The sequence below is a fragment of the Panthera tigris genome, chromosome D1 (assembly GCF_018350195.1).
Source record: "Panthera tigris isolate Pti1 chromosome D1, P.tigris_Pti1_mat1.1, whole genome shotgun sequence".
Classification (NCBI taxonomy): Eukaryota; Metazoa; Chordata; class Mammalia; order Carnivora; family Felidae; genus Panthera; species Panthera tigris.
In genome coordinates this window covers 101,774,435-101,788,377 of record NC_056669.1, presented here as the reverse complement: position 1 = coordinate 101,788,377, position 13,943 = coordinate 101,774,435, and the positions used below count along the sequence as shown (strand labels likewise).

At 50.1% G+C, this 13,943-nt stretch overlaps 1 protein-coding gene across 2 annotated transcripts; it reads right to left on the bottom strand.

The window, feature by feature from the left end:
- Positions 1-696: 696 nt before the first annotated feature.
- SERPING1 (serpin family G member 1) lies at positions 697-13,411 on the bottom strand. Of its 2 annotated transcripts, XM_042959180.1 has the most exons (9): positions 13,308-13,411; positions 12,649-12,723; positions 10,760-11,023; positions 10,504-10,711; positions 8,827-8,961; positions 6,560-6,763; positions 6,223-6,362; positions 2,410-2,629; positions 697-1,212 (listed from the first exon to the last, which is right to left on the bottom strand). In XM_042959180.1, exons 2-9 carry the CDS (start codon positions 12,697-12,699, stop codon positions 959-961), a joined length of 1,476 nt encoding a protein of 491 aa, XP_042815114.1. In that variant the 5' UTR covers positions 12,700-12,723; positions 13,308-13,411; the 3' UTR covers positions 697-958. The 2 variants fall into 2 exon arrangements, with proteins under 2 accessions (XP_042815114.1, XP_042815113.1); XM_042959179.1 differs by having other exon boundaries at positions 10,504-11,023.
- Positions 13,412-13,943: the final 532 nt, after the last annotated feature.

Here is a 13,943-nt window from a genome sequence, read left to right as displayed (position 1 = left end):
AGACAGAAGGGCACAGAGATATAAGAGAGTGGCTCTGAATTTTCAGAGTCAGAAACGTGCTTTCAAATCCATTTCCTAACTGTGTGACTTCGAGCAAGACTTCATCTTTCTGAAGTTTTCCGTATGAAGTTGTGGCAAGCATTAAAGGTCTGCAAAGCTCAGAGCAGATTGCCCGTGTAAGCTCCCAACATTAGTGACTGTTAGTGTCGCGGTTGTTTGCAGACAAGGGACACGGGGACTGTGGTAAATGCAGGTCACCAAGAGCCCCTGACTCATGGCCTCGTCTGGAACTTTGTAGTGCCTTTCCATTCTCATGCTAGATGCGGGCAAGTGACTTGCTCTGGCTGATGGTAAACTTGATGCAGAGGTGTGGAAAAGACCGCTCATTTCTGACTCTCTTGGAATCCCTGCCTGCAGGAAGGATGTGGGAGACCTGCAGAGGAGAGCCAAGGTATCCCAGTGGAATCCATTATAGATCGGTCATCCCCCAACTATTAGAGATGCATGAACAAGTCCTGGGAAGATCAGCCAGGTCGGTAAGACCACTCCTCCACTCCCAAGACTTATGTGAAATAATAAGTGGTTGCTATGTTAAGCCACTAAGTTTGGGATGATTTGTTACCCAGCAATACTAGCTGATACAGGGGACATGGGAGCCCTTGTCCTCAAAAATTGAAAGGCAAATAAGAGAGGAAGTCATGGTCTGCCAGGTTTTATTTGTAGAGTCTGGTAAACTTGAGCCAGAGAAAGCTGCAAACAAGTGTTTTGGGGAGCCCTAGGGAAGGGACATTAGATGTAGGTCCCTCAGCAGACCCCGAGGGCACCCTTCACATGGAGGCAGGGAACACACGAGGCGGAAGGTGGCTGGAGGTGAGTCCAGGCAGGCAACAGCAAGGCTGCCACCGGAAGGGCGAGGCTTGAGGGGGAGGGCTTGCCTTAGCCTGGTGGCCTGCGGGTCTCAGATCCTGGGGTCATACACCCGCCCCATGAAGACAGGGAATTTGTGTTGCTGGTCCCAGATCAGGAAGAGGAAGGGCTGCTGCACTTCAAAGACTAGCAAATTGCGGGCCACGGAAACAGCCGAGGCCGCAGCCGCCTCCACCCCGGACTCCGTCAGCTCCAGCACGGCCTGGTGCTGCATCGCAGAAACCTGAAGATCCGTGTCGTGTGTCAGCCCGCACAGGTTGAGGTCGTAAAGAAAGTCAAAGAATTCTAGAGCAGACCAGAGAAAAACAAGGAGTCAAAGACGAGCAGGAGGGACGCCTGGCTGGCTCAGTTGGTAGAGCGTGCAATTCTGGATCTTGGGCTTGTGAGTTCGAGCCTCACATTGGGTGTAGAGATTATTGAAAGAAAGAAAGAAAGAAAGAAAGAAAGAAAGAAAGAGAGGAAGGAAGGAAGGAAGGAAAAGAAAGAAAAAAGGAAGGAAAGAGGAAAGAATAAGGAAAGAAGGAAAGAAAGGGAACAAGCAAGAGAAAGAGAGGGAGGGAGGGAGGGAGGGAGGGAGGGAGGGAGGGAGGGAGGAAGGAAGGAAGGAAGGAAGGAAGGAAGGAAGGAAGACCAGAATGAAAGCCTCAGCTGCTGAAGACATTTGTCCTATATTGTCTGGGTTAGAACCAAGCCCCAATACTCTCTTTGTCCACTTGCCTTGCTTGTCAAGTTATATGTTGTGCCTTCTGGTCCACTTTCTTAGATCCTGTATCAGTGGGCTGATCTTCACTCCAACTACCACCCTCTCCGAAGAGGTGAGAGGCCTTGCCACACCCCCCCCACCAAAGAACATTGAGAAATGATATTCTTGCTTCCTTGGACCTTGGAAGTGAGGTCATACACCAGAAAGAGGTCATATGTTACCAAATGAGGTCATATACTAGGAAACAAGTTCACCTATTAGAGGGTTCTATAACAGAAAATGAAATGATATATCTGGACATGAGGTCAAAGATCCGGAAGTGAGGCCAAAAGTCAGGTAAGAGATCTCTGTTGCCTCCCCTAAACTCAGAAGCCTCCAGACTCTATTATGCAGATAGCTTCTTGCATAGTCCATGGGGTGGCTGCATGTTATGAAAGGTGCCTGGGGAAGGAGCATCCATAACCCATCCTGGCCACCTGTCCCAGTGTCTATGACACGATGAACCAGAGTAGGAATAGTCGAGATGGAGACCTGGGTTGATGTTCTTGTTCATTTCTAATGAGCTCAAGGGACCTTGGGTGAGTCATGTAAACACCGAGTCTCAATTTCCTCAATGATCCAATGGGATGATAGCATCTTCCCCTCTAACTCACAGGACTGAGGAATAACCTGAGATGACGGAGGTATAAAATATCCTAGAGAGTGCTAAACCACATCCTAAGGATACCCTCCTCTCCACCCCAATGGCCTTGGAGTAATCCTGAGCTGCCAGAGCTTACTTAGGTTCTCCACGACCGTCAGCATGTCTTGCTTGCTCGTCACTTTGATGCGGGGTAGCGTCAGGAGAGTGGGCTGGAATTTGGTCATCTCCAGCTTCTTCATGACAGCCTTGAAGACAGTGGGGCTGAGAGCCCGTTCCAGGTCTTCAAGATGGTGTTTCGTGTTCTGGGGCACCAGGATCACCAAGCTGAGGTTGTGGGAGAGCTGCAGCTGCCCCACCTGGAGGGTAAGAGATGCGCCTTCTCAGCCTTCCGACCCCGGCTCTCCTGGCTCCCACCCACTGCGTCCCAAGGCTTATCGTTGGTCTGCTGCCATAGTCTGTGCTACCGCAGCAAGCCGCAGCCGGACCGAGGCTCCCAAGCTTGGCGACAAAATGGGGAGGCTAGCTGGGTGAACGGTGCCAGTCTAGCTCTGTGAGTTGCATCTCTGGCGAGATGCAGAGAGAATGAGTATGGCTTTCTGATCACACAGGCGGAGGACTATACCCCGACTCTGCTGCTGACTAGCCACACAATATAGGCAAGCAAGTTGATCTGAGCCCTGTTCCCTTCCCCTCCACTGTGCTGTGCATAAAGTATATAACAGAGTCATCACATCAGTCCTTTTATTTATGTGTTTAATTTTTAAAAAAATTTTTTTTGAGAGAGAGAGAGAGCGAGTGCATGAGCTGGGGAGGGGCAGAGTGAGCGAGGAATCCAAAGTAGCTGTCAGCTACTTCTGAACGATCAGCAAGGAGCCTGAGATGGGGCTCAAACGCACAAACCATGAGATCATGACCTGAGCCGAAGTCAGATGCTTAACCAACTGAGTCACCCAGGTGCCCCAAATGCTTATTTATTTTTGAGAGAGAGAGAAAGAGAGAGAGAGAAAGTGGGGGAGGGGCAGAGAGAGAGGGGAACAGAGGATCCGAAGCAGGCTCTGTGCTGACAGCAGAGAGTCCGACGTGGGGCTCGAACTCACAATCTGTGAGATCATGACCTGAGGCAAAGTCAGAGGCTTAACCAACTGTGCCACCCAGGTGCTCCAGATCAGTCCTTTGAAGGACGTTTTTAAAATTTTTAAGGTATCTTTTTTTTTTTTTTAATTTTTTTAAAATGTTTATTTATTTTTGAGACAGAGAGAGACAGAGCATGAACGGGGGAGGGTCAGAGAGAGGGAGACACAGAATCTGAAACAGGCTCCAGGCTCCGAGCTGTCAGCACAGAGCCCGAGGCGGGGCTCGAACCCACGGACCGCGAGATCATGACCTGAGCCGAAGTCGGCCGCTCAACCGACTGAGCCATCCAGGCGCCCCAAAATTTTTAAGGTATCTTTACACCCACCATGGGGCTTGAACCCACAACTGTAAGATCAAGAGTCACATGCTCCAAAGACTGAGCCAGTCAGGCGCCCCAGTCCTTTTAAAGACTTTTGGTGGCTCTTTATTGTCTATGAGATTAAGTATAAATCTCTTCGTGTGGCATTTGAGATTGTGTACAAGCCGATCCTAGCTTACCTGTCAAGCTTGCCATTAAAAGGACTTCCAACTGGTGGTCAGACAGAAGTGTGACTCAAGTACAGGACCCATAGGTCTAATATAGAGGGGCTCTCAACCCAGGGTGAATTTGCTCCCAGTGGACACTTGACAATGTCTAGACACATTTTGGTTGTGACAATTGGAAGGGAGGGGACCCACAGTGCTGCTGGCATCTAGTGGTAGAAGACAGGGATGATGCTAAAATCTACACAGTGCCCAGGATAGCCCCTCATAACAAAGAATTACCTAACCCGAAATGTCAATAGTGCCAAGGCTGAGAAACCATAGTCTAATAGGATGTAAGAGACTATAATTACAAGGGCACCATGGTTGAGGTTGGGATAGGAATGAGAAGAATCTAGAATGCAGAATTCAACTGGGCAATAAAGAAATTAATGGGAAACCCATCGATTGTTGGAATGCAAAATAATGGCTCGTGGGGCGCCTGGGTGGCGCAGTCGGTTAAGCGTCCGACTTCAGCCAGGTCACGATCTCGCAGTCCGTGAGTTCGAGCCCCGCGTCAGGCTCTGGGCTGATGGCTCGGAGCCTGGAGCCTGCTTCCGATTCTGTGTCTCCCTCTCTATCTGCCCCTCTCCCGTTCATGCTCTGTCTCTCTCTGTCCCAAAAATAAACAAAGTAATGGCTCGGAAGAAACTGGCGTAAACTGATATCAACTGAAGAACATGGACAAAGGGTCCCTGTTGGCATAGGCACTGGATAGGGCAGACTCATCTGGAAATGTATACCCTTCAGGTCCTGGGTACACACCTTGAATCTCTTACCATAAGATTACCATGTTGTGGTCTTAAATTTTCAAGCCAGTAACCCTTGTATTCCTGAATCCATAAATCTAACCTCCCTAGTTGGGTAAATGTTCTTGAGTCCTAGTAAGCCTTAGAATTAAGTATGAGTTTAACAAAGTAAACCAACTCCATAGTATTAACATCAGAGTATATTCAGGGTGGTTGGTGTGTTCATTATTCAAAATGGTGTTTATAATTTTTAAGAGAACAGACATCGGGGCGCCTGGATGGCTCAGTCGGTTGAGCATCCAACTTCAACTCAGGTCAAGATCTCACGGTTTGTGGGTTCGAGCCCCACACTGGGCTCTATGCCAACAGTGTGAAGCCTGCTTCAGATTCTTTCTCTCCCCCACCCTCTCTCTGCCCCTCCCCTGCTCATGCTCTTCCCCATTCTCTCTCTCAAAAATAAACATTAAAAATATAATAAATAAATAAACTCATAAGAGAATCAGACATCTTAGTTTTATGCTTTTAAGCAAAAAAAAAAAAAAGGTGTAGGATAATTAAATTTGAGAATGATATTGAGATGTTGGTGGAAAGCTGATTTACTCTTCAAATTCAATTTTTACTTTACAGTAAGATTTAGGTGCTTGGAAAGATCTAGCCAACAGGGGGGTTGTAATTCAGCCCTGATGGGTATCTGGCAGGCTTAAAAAGAAAATCAAGTATATGAAACTTATAAAGTATTTTTATAAAGCAAAATATATGGACAAGCTCAAATTGCTTGTGGAAATATGAACCATATTTGTAAATGGAATAAATGGTTTAAAGGAGTTTAATCTGGCGGCGCCTGGGTGACTCAGTCAGTCAAGTGTCTGACTTGGTTTCGGCTCAGGTCATGGTCTTATGGTTCATGAGTTCGAGCCCCACGTTGGGCTCCACACTGATAGTGCAGAACCTGCTTGGGATTCTCTCTATCTCTCTGCACCTCCCCTGCTCATGCTTGCTCTCTCTCTCTCTCAAAAAAAAAACAAAAACAAAAACACAAAACCAGAAACTTCTGGGATCCGTATTCAATCTTCCCACCCTTCCCATCCATTGACATTTTACCATTCAATTTCTGCTAAGGAACATATGCCATTTAACACATGCACACACGTGCACTTACCACGCACATGCACACACAGCTATACCTACTCATACCCATGTACATCTACATATGCATGCTATACACACGACTTAACTAAGCCACCAGGGTCTCCTGGTGGGTTGACGAGAAAAAGAAACAGATGAACAGACTCACTTTTTGACATTCGATGCAGTGGAGATGAAGAAACTTTTAGAATCCTGCTTTCCAGCCTAAAATAAACCATGCCTGCCTCGGCCAAACTAGAGAGGGGAAAAGCAGAAAAGATAGGGTGGAAATACAGATGGAAGGAGTAGAAATGAGGAGTTCATAAGGGTATGCCCCAAACTGATGGGGGCCGTGGCATAAAAGACACCAGGACCTGCCAGAGGCTCTGAAACGAGAGTGGGAAGGGCCCAGAACATACCTTGGCTTTCAAAGTTGGGTCAGTGAAATGGGCCACCGGGTATTTCTTGCTGTTCATCATGGATGCTTTTATCACAGAGGATTTGAGGTAAAAGGGCTCCATCCTGGTTCTTTTTGGATCAAAGGTTGTCTTCCACTTGGCTAGAGGGAAGGGGAAGGAGAATTACTCTAAGCAGGTGGGCAAGGGATGACGAGGAGCTCAAAGCCCTGTTGGCAAGGGGTGGGCCGGGCACAAGGGGGTCCAGCTGTGGAACTTGGGGTTGCGTGGGCTTGCAAGCCAGGAAGAGGGAAAGGACTCAGGGCAGAAAGACCGCGTGGCTCAAGGCTCGCTCCCTTACCACTCAGGTAGACGGCGTTGAGGAAGACCAGGCAGGTGTCAGAGGGCAGGCTGTCCAGCAGCTGCGTGATCTTGTGGTTGGTCTTCTCCGCCACCCAGGTGTTGATGAGCTCCGTATTGACATCACTGTCGTTTCCCAGGACTGTGGGTCTGCTGCCATAGAGGTTCTGAGAGGCATTCACAAAGGTGTCTCTTACGGCCAGGTCTGGGGGGCGGGAGGCAGGTGGAGAGAGGGAGGCATGAGTCCCCTGAACATCCTCTCCCTTCTAGGAGCAGGCTGTGAGAGGGAACGCGTTTCCTATCGCTCTCAGCTCGCCGCAGCGAACGCGGCAGGCTGGAGCAGGGGGCCAGCCCGCTCCTCTTACACTGGAGGCCCCGAGAAAGCCAGCCCTGAACTGAAGGCAGGACCCATCCGAGGCCCTTGCTGTCTCCCCTTGCCGTGTGGTTGTAGCTCGGCAAAATAACTCTTCTGAGATACTAACTTCCATTTGCCAGTGTTTTCCCTACTCTCTCCCCTGAATTCAGCAGAGAATGGACTCTGCTTCTCGGTGTCAGTGGAAATCCGGTGAGATTTCCCGGCTTTTCTTCTCTAAAGTTCAAGTCCACTAAAGAAAATAGTGTTTGGGGGAGCCTGGGTGGCTCAGGCGGTTGAATGTCCGACTCTCGATTTCGGCTCAGGTCATGATCTCACGATTCGTGAGTTTGAGCCCTGCCTCGGGCTCTGCGCTGACACTGCGGAGTCTGCTTGGGAACCTCTCTCTCTGTTCCTCCCCTGCTTGTGCTCTCTCTTTCTCTCTCAAAATAAATAAATAAATAAATACTTTAAAAAAATGGGGGGGGGGAATAATGTTTGAAGAGTAATTTTTCTTGGACTAAATAGATAACATCAAATGCAGTTGTGTTTTCTACCAATCTAGCAAGACAGAGGATTGAGTGGATTTGTAGCAAATAAGTAAATGCAGTGTTTCTTGAACACCTCTGAGACGATTTTGCCCATCTCTAAAAACAGGGTATTTTTTTTTTTTAAGATAATGGGCTGATGGCTGAGTTTCCTTTGTTTCTTCTTCTTCTTTTGTTTTGCTTCCCTGTGTTTTCTGTTTTTTACAATGAGTAAGTATTGCTTTTTAAGTTTAAAAAAGTGGCGCCTGGGTGGCTCAGTCGGTTGAGTGTTCGACTTCAGCTCAGGTCATGATCTCACAGTTCGCAGGTTCGAGCCCCAAGTCAGGCTCTGTGCTGACAGTTTGGAGCCTGGATTCTGTGTCTCCCTTTCTCTCTGCCCCACCCCCACTTGTGCTCTGTCTCTCTCTGTCTCTCTGTCTCTGTCTCTCTCTGAAACAAATGAACATTAAACATTTTTAAAACAAGTTTAAGAAAAACAGGAAAAAGTTTTCCCTTTAAAGAAGGGGGTCAGACTAGATCTGTAGTTTTCGAACCTCTTTAAGGAGAAGAACTGTGGTTTCAAATAGTCATGTCTGAAGCCCACAGTTAAAAGGGTTCTGGTGGAAGCTGGGGGAGGGCTCGGAGCCTGGCTGGCCCCATCTGCCCCCGCCCCCACAGCTGGTACCCCACCCACCACTCAGCCTCCCTGATCACCCCCCTAACTTCCACCACGACCCCTGAAGCAGCTCAGCAGAACCCCAGGGCTCTGGGGAAGAAAATTTGAAAATAACTGTATTACATCATTTTGGAAGCTTATTAACCTTATTACATACTCAATAATGCAATATACGTAAATGACCACAAATTCACAGAACACAAAAGTGCAAACAACTACAAGTCTCAAGGCTCCCCTGACCCAGATTAATAAAAAATTTTCAACTTGAGGGGCACCTGGGTGGCTCAGTCGGTTAAGTGTCTGACTCGTGGTTTTGGCTCAGGTCATGATCTCACGGGGTTCGTGAGTTCAAGCCCCACCTCAGGCTCTCCCAACTCCGGATTCTCTCTCTCTCTCTCTCTCTCAAAATAAATGAATAAACTTAAAAGAATTTTTTTTAACTTGAGCCCTCTGGTCCTATCTATGAATAAATGCAGAAGGCCATTCTTAATCTAATCAGGGTTGATGCATGGAAATGACTTGCCCAAGGCCTTACCAGGAGAACCATCCAGTACCTAGAGCCAAATGGCATTCCTGCTGAGGCCCTCACCTGCTCTGCAGTCCATCGCTGATGTTCTAGCTCTAACGTTCCCTCCAGCCTCTTTCCCCAGGTCCCCCTCAGAATCCTCTCCAATCCCTGCTTAGCAGCTGTTGTCTTCTCCCAGGAAACTCACCCGGGCTGTGGAAGATCTGAGAAAATGAAGTGAAGCCTTTGGATGTGAAGGCCTTCATGGCCTGGTGGACACAGGCAAAGTCCTCGGGGTAGGAAAGGAGGTTCTCCAGGTTTCTCTTGGTGCTGTCCCCAGCGCCTACGACCAAGGGCAGAAATGAGGGAGAACTGCAGGAACGGGGGACCCACCATTCAGGACTAGGATTGAGAGACCAGGCTGGAATTATGGGGGGGGGGGGGCACGTTGTTTCTTGCTTTGAAGGGAATCGCAAATCATCTGAGTGGGAGCGACTGTTTCAAAAGACAATTCCTATGTCAAAGACAGGGGTGGGGGAATTGGGAATAATCACGGATAAGCTTTTCCAAGGCTTTGAATAGTCTCCATTTTTCCACCTAATTTTAATCCCACATGTCACGGAAGGCCTAGTCCAATCACTGCCTGTTTCACACGTACACTATTACTTAGTTGGTTTGGGTTTACAAAGGTTTACCCTATAGGCAGGGACACATGAGAGGAGACACCAGAGAATCACAAAACAGCATTGATGTTTGGGGGCACCTGGGTGGCTCACTCGGTTAAGCATCTGACTCTTGATTTCAGCTCAGGTCATGATCTCATGGTCTATGACTTCAAGCCCCAAGTCAGGTTCTGTGCTGACAGTGTGGAGCCTGCCTGGGATTCTCTCTCTCTGTCCCTCTCCTGTTCCCTCCCTCCCTCTCAAAATAAACAAATAAAATTAAAAATAAAAAAAAAAAGAGCATAGACGTTCAATACCCTTTTAGTTATTCATTATTAGATGTTTATTGTGCCCCTCTTCTGTGCAGTAACAGAAAAAATTTATGGAGCACTCTAGGGGGTATAGATAGAGGTTAATCCCACGGGACTTAATAGCATCTCTCAGGAAGGCAGAGGATTAACATTTTTTTGACCTCCCTCTGAGCCAGGCACTAAGCTATCTGCTTTCTTTTTTGGAGTAGGTACAACCATCTCCATTTCACACCTGAGGACTCAGGCTCAGAGAAGTTAAGGAGCCTGCCAAGGTCACACAGCCAGAAAGCACCATCAGCATGATTCTATTCTACGTCTATCAGTCATGGCTTCACCTTCCTTACCGCCTTACCCTGAACCAAGGCTGGTGACTGGAACTTTGCTTTATATGTTCCTGTATCGAAAATCATATGACTTCACTCATATGAGGACTTTAAGAGATAAAACAGATGGACATAAGGGAAGGGAAACAAAACTAATATAAAAATAGGGAGGGGGACAAAACAGAAGAGACTCATAAATATGGAGAACTGAGGGTTACTGGAGGGGTTGTGGGAGGGGGGAGGGGCTAAATGGGTAAGGGGCATTAAGGAATCTACTCCTGAAATCATTGTTGCACTATATGCTAACTAACTTGGATGTCAATTTTAAAAAAATAAAATAAAAAATGTTTGTTCCTGTACCGTCCGTGGGGTTTTATAGGCCTTGGTGCCTATCAAATCACTGTTAGCTGAAGGCATACGTGAATGCTCAAGAATGAAAGGTTACCCTCCCCCCAAACGTAGCCCATTTTTATAGCTTCCTCCCTGAGGCATCTGGGGTTTGTAGGCATCTGGGTGGGGAACCTCCTGGGAGGGGCCAACGTACAACTCGGAGAGAACTTTGTCCGGACCTGAGTTTGTCAGAACTTACCAAGCAGGACCTGAGTTAGGAGACTGGCAATGCTGAATGGAGAAAAGGCCATGTTGGTCTCCACCTTCTTAATTGCTGAGAAGGCATGGTAGAGCTTCACCGAGAAGTCCATCAAAGCCTCTCCCAACTTGGACTCTGCCAACTGACTCTCCACGTCAGAGCAGGAAGTATCAGGCCCCGGACAGAAGGGTGCCGTAGTGGGCTCGGTAGTGGGCTCGGTAGTGGGCTCGGTAGTGGGCTCGGTCGTGGGCTCGGTCGTGGGCTCGGTCGTGGGCTTAGTCGTAGGCTCGGTCGTGGGTTGAGTAGTGGACTGGATGAAGGGCTGACGGGTGGATTCAAAAGCAGTATTCGTTGTTTCGACGGTTGAGCTGGTTTTCAACAAGGTGGAAGAGTCCTCGGTGTGCTGAATGGATACATCCTTGGGGATCTCTCCCTCCAAGATGTGTTCTTCGCTTTCTCCTTGCTGGCTCTCTGCCGTGGAGCTCTGGCTAGGAACACTCCGATCTGAGAAGGCGCTAACCTGCGGTTCAAGAAACGGAGTTTCATTTTTCCCAGCATGAAGCACAGTCCCCCTTAAACACTCAAAGCGGGAAGGGAAGGGGGGGCTGTGGAAAACGTCCTGTACTGGAGAATAACTGCTGGAAAAACCTGGTGGGTAAGGGGCCTGCCTGAAGCTGCCAACCACTAGTTTTTCCAGAGAAGGGGCAATGCTGGAGCCGGTGGGGGCAGGGGTGGAGACAGGGATAATCTCCGCAAAGGTAAGGAGCAGACGGGGACTCTGTTAACTCTGGGCAATCACTGCCTTACGGGAAGTTGTTTCCCAAATTTTGGAGCTGAGTGCCAACGGCCATTTATCGATGTTCTTGCAATTTCTTCTTCTTCTTTTTTTTAATGTTTACTTATTTTTGAGAGAGAGACAGAGCGGAAGCAGAGGAGGAGCAGAGAGGGAGACGCAGAGGGAGCTCCAGGCTCTGAGCTGTCAGCATGGAGCCCAACGTGGGGCTCGAACCCGCGAACCGTGAGATCTCATGACCTGAGCCAAAGTCGATGCTTAACCGACTGAGAGCCACCCAGGCGCCCCTCTTGCAATTTCTTTTGGGTATCGGCCTGTCTCAGCTCACCTGCCAGGCCAATATAGATATTTGAGCTCGTGATCTTTGCGTGAGAACTGTGGTTTTTCAAATTGTGGGTTGCAAGCCGTTACAGTAGTGCCTACCGAAAACCCCCAGCGTTCCAAAAGAAAGGAAGGGAGGAGGAAGAAATAGTATAGACCAGTGGCTCTCAGTCCGAGACCATTTTAATCCCTGGGAACTTTTGGCAATGTCTGGAGGCAGTTTTGGTTATCTTACGGGAGGGAAGGGGATTGGGGGGTAGGGTGGAGTTGCTAATGGCCATCTCGTGGGTAGAAACCGGGGATACTGCAAAGCGTCCTCCAGTGCACAGGATAGACCCTCCTACTGAATTATCCAGCCCCAAATGTCATGGCTATTATCCCATCTCACTGATAAAAGAAACTGATGCTGAGATATTCAGTAACTAACCCAGGGTCTCACAGAAGCTGATGATTCGACTCTGATTCCAGATCCCTCGCTCATCAAAGGGCAGCACCTGCTGATTCTCTAATGGAACTTCCCAGGCCAACTTCCACACTCGACCATCCCTGCACAGACGCGCAAAGCAAGCGCCCACCTTCCTCCTGACTCCCACACCGCTGGGACCTCTGCTGCGATCGGCCCCCACCCAGACCCCCGGAGTGTTTTCACGGGCGCAGCCCCCGAGAGAACCAGGGTCTCAGCAGCCGGGGCCCCACCCCACCCCGCAGCTCAGTTTGCCACCATAACCCCCGGCTTCTAGATCACAGAATGCTGTCCATCTCCTGGCCCTCTCTGACCCTCCCGCTCTATTCTCCACTTTATAAACCATCACAGGTAAGCTCGGGGAAGGGACTTGCTCAAGGCCACCCCAACTGGTGGGCAGCGGGCCGGGATTAGAACCTGGCTGCTGCCTCACTCTCTCCGAATCCCGGGGCAAGGACCACACTTGCTGATGTCAAGAGGAGCTCTCTTCGTTCTCCGGGCCTGGAACGGTTAAACCTCAACCCCCTTCCCCCCCCCCGCCCCACGTCCCTTCGAAGGGACCACTCACCCCAGCCAGCAGCAGCAGCAGGAGGGTCAGCGAGGTCAGCCTGGAGGCCATCTGGGCGGCGGCGTCAGCCGGGACCTGCGGAGACAGCCGGCGTTGCAGTCAGCTCCCAGCCCTGGGGCCCTGGGGGCTTCCACCCCACAGCACCTTCCACCCACCCTGGGCCCGCCCCCATTCGGTTCCCGGCCTTAGCCCCTCAGCGCGAATCCCCTCCTCCTTCTCCTCCTCCTCTCCCAGGCTCCTCCCCCTGTTTTGTTTTCCCCAAACCGCTTCCCTTTCCCGGCACCGGCTGGCCCTTCCTTCCCCCTCCCAAGGCCGGGTCTCCATCCATCTGTTCCATCCAGAGTCCGGCTTTAAAGCCTAACAATGACGCTAGAGGCAGGGGGAAGCAGGGGAGGTCCAGAGGGGGCTGGGCACCACAGCTCAGGCGGGAGCGGGAGGGGGGTACGGTGGGGGGGTTACGGTGGGGGGGGGGTAGAGAGGGGCACTGAGGGGAGGGGGTAACGGGAGGAGGGGGACAGAAGTCTTCAGTGGAAGCAAGTCTACAGAAACTTCAGAGATAAAAGGGGGGCAAGAAACCAGGGAAGGGAAAGGAGACGAAGACACCCCACTCCCCACCCCCACCCCCGCACCCCTGCGCCCCCCCTCCCCCATCACCAAACCTGCTCCAAACTCCTGGACGCTGGGCAGCTTCAGTGCCGACTGAGTGGATAGTCCCGCAGGGTCAGGGAGGTGGGGTGCGTGGTGGGGTCGGTCTTGGCTATTGGCTGGCTCAGGACACTGCCCAGTTACAAATTAAGGATGATTGATCGCCGCTGTGAGTTCCCGTAAATGGGGATGGGACGGACCACTCGGTCGGGCTTCGTGGGGCCGGGCCAGATTTCAGTCCCAAGCCCCTTGGGAGCCCGGGGTGGAGAAGCTTGGGTGCAAGTTCTCAGCCCTCCACACCCAAAGTTCCTCTTCTGTCTTCATGGGTCCTGATGAAACTGCATAGACCCAGAATATACTCCATAGTTTACAAGCAACCAACTTTTGGGGAATTGCTCAACTCTGCTAATCCTCAAAGTAACCCTTTGGAAATCGGTCTCATTGTGCCCGTTTGGTAGTTTAAAAACCTGAGCCTTGGAGCAGTTAAATGTCTGGCCTGTGATCACCCGCACTTGGAAAACAGCCTGGACTCTGACCTAAATCCCCTCAAGTCCTGAGCTCGGCCCTGTTCTCCCGTGTGCTGTGCGGGTGTCGTGCTTCGCCGCTGGAGACCTGGAATTAGTGGTTCTTCGCTTGTAGAACAGGTGAGG

Coding starts and splice junctions, on each gene's coding strand:
- SERPING1 (XM_042959179.1), bottom strand. CDS start 12,699: ATGGCCTCCAGGCTGACCTCGCTGACCCTCCTGCTGCTGCTGCTGGCT. Junction 6,764..8,826: donor TCAGATCTTCCACAGCCCGG/GTGAGTTTCCTG, acceptor CCCGCCCCCCAG/ACCTGGCCGTAAGAGACACC. Junction 2,630..6,222: donor ACCCAACTTTGAAAGCCAAG/GTATGTTCTGGG, acceptor CTTACCCTCCAG/GTGGGGCAGCTGCAGCTCTC.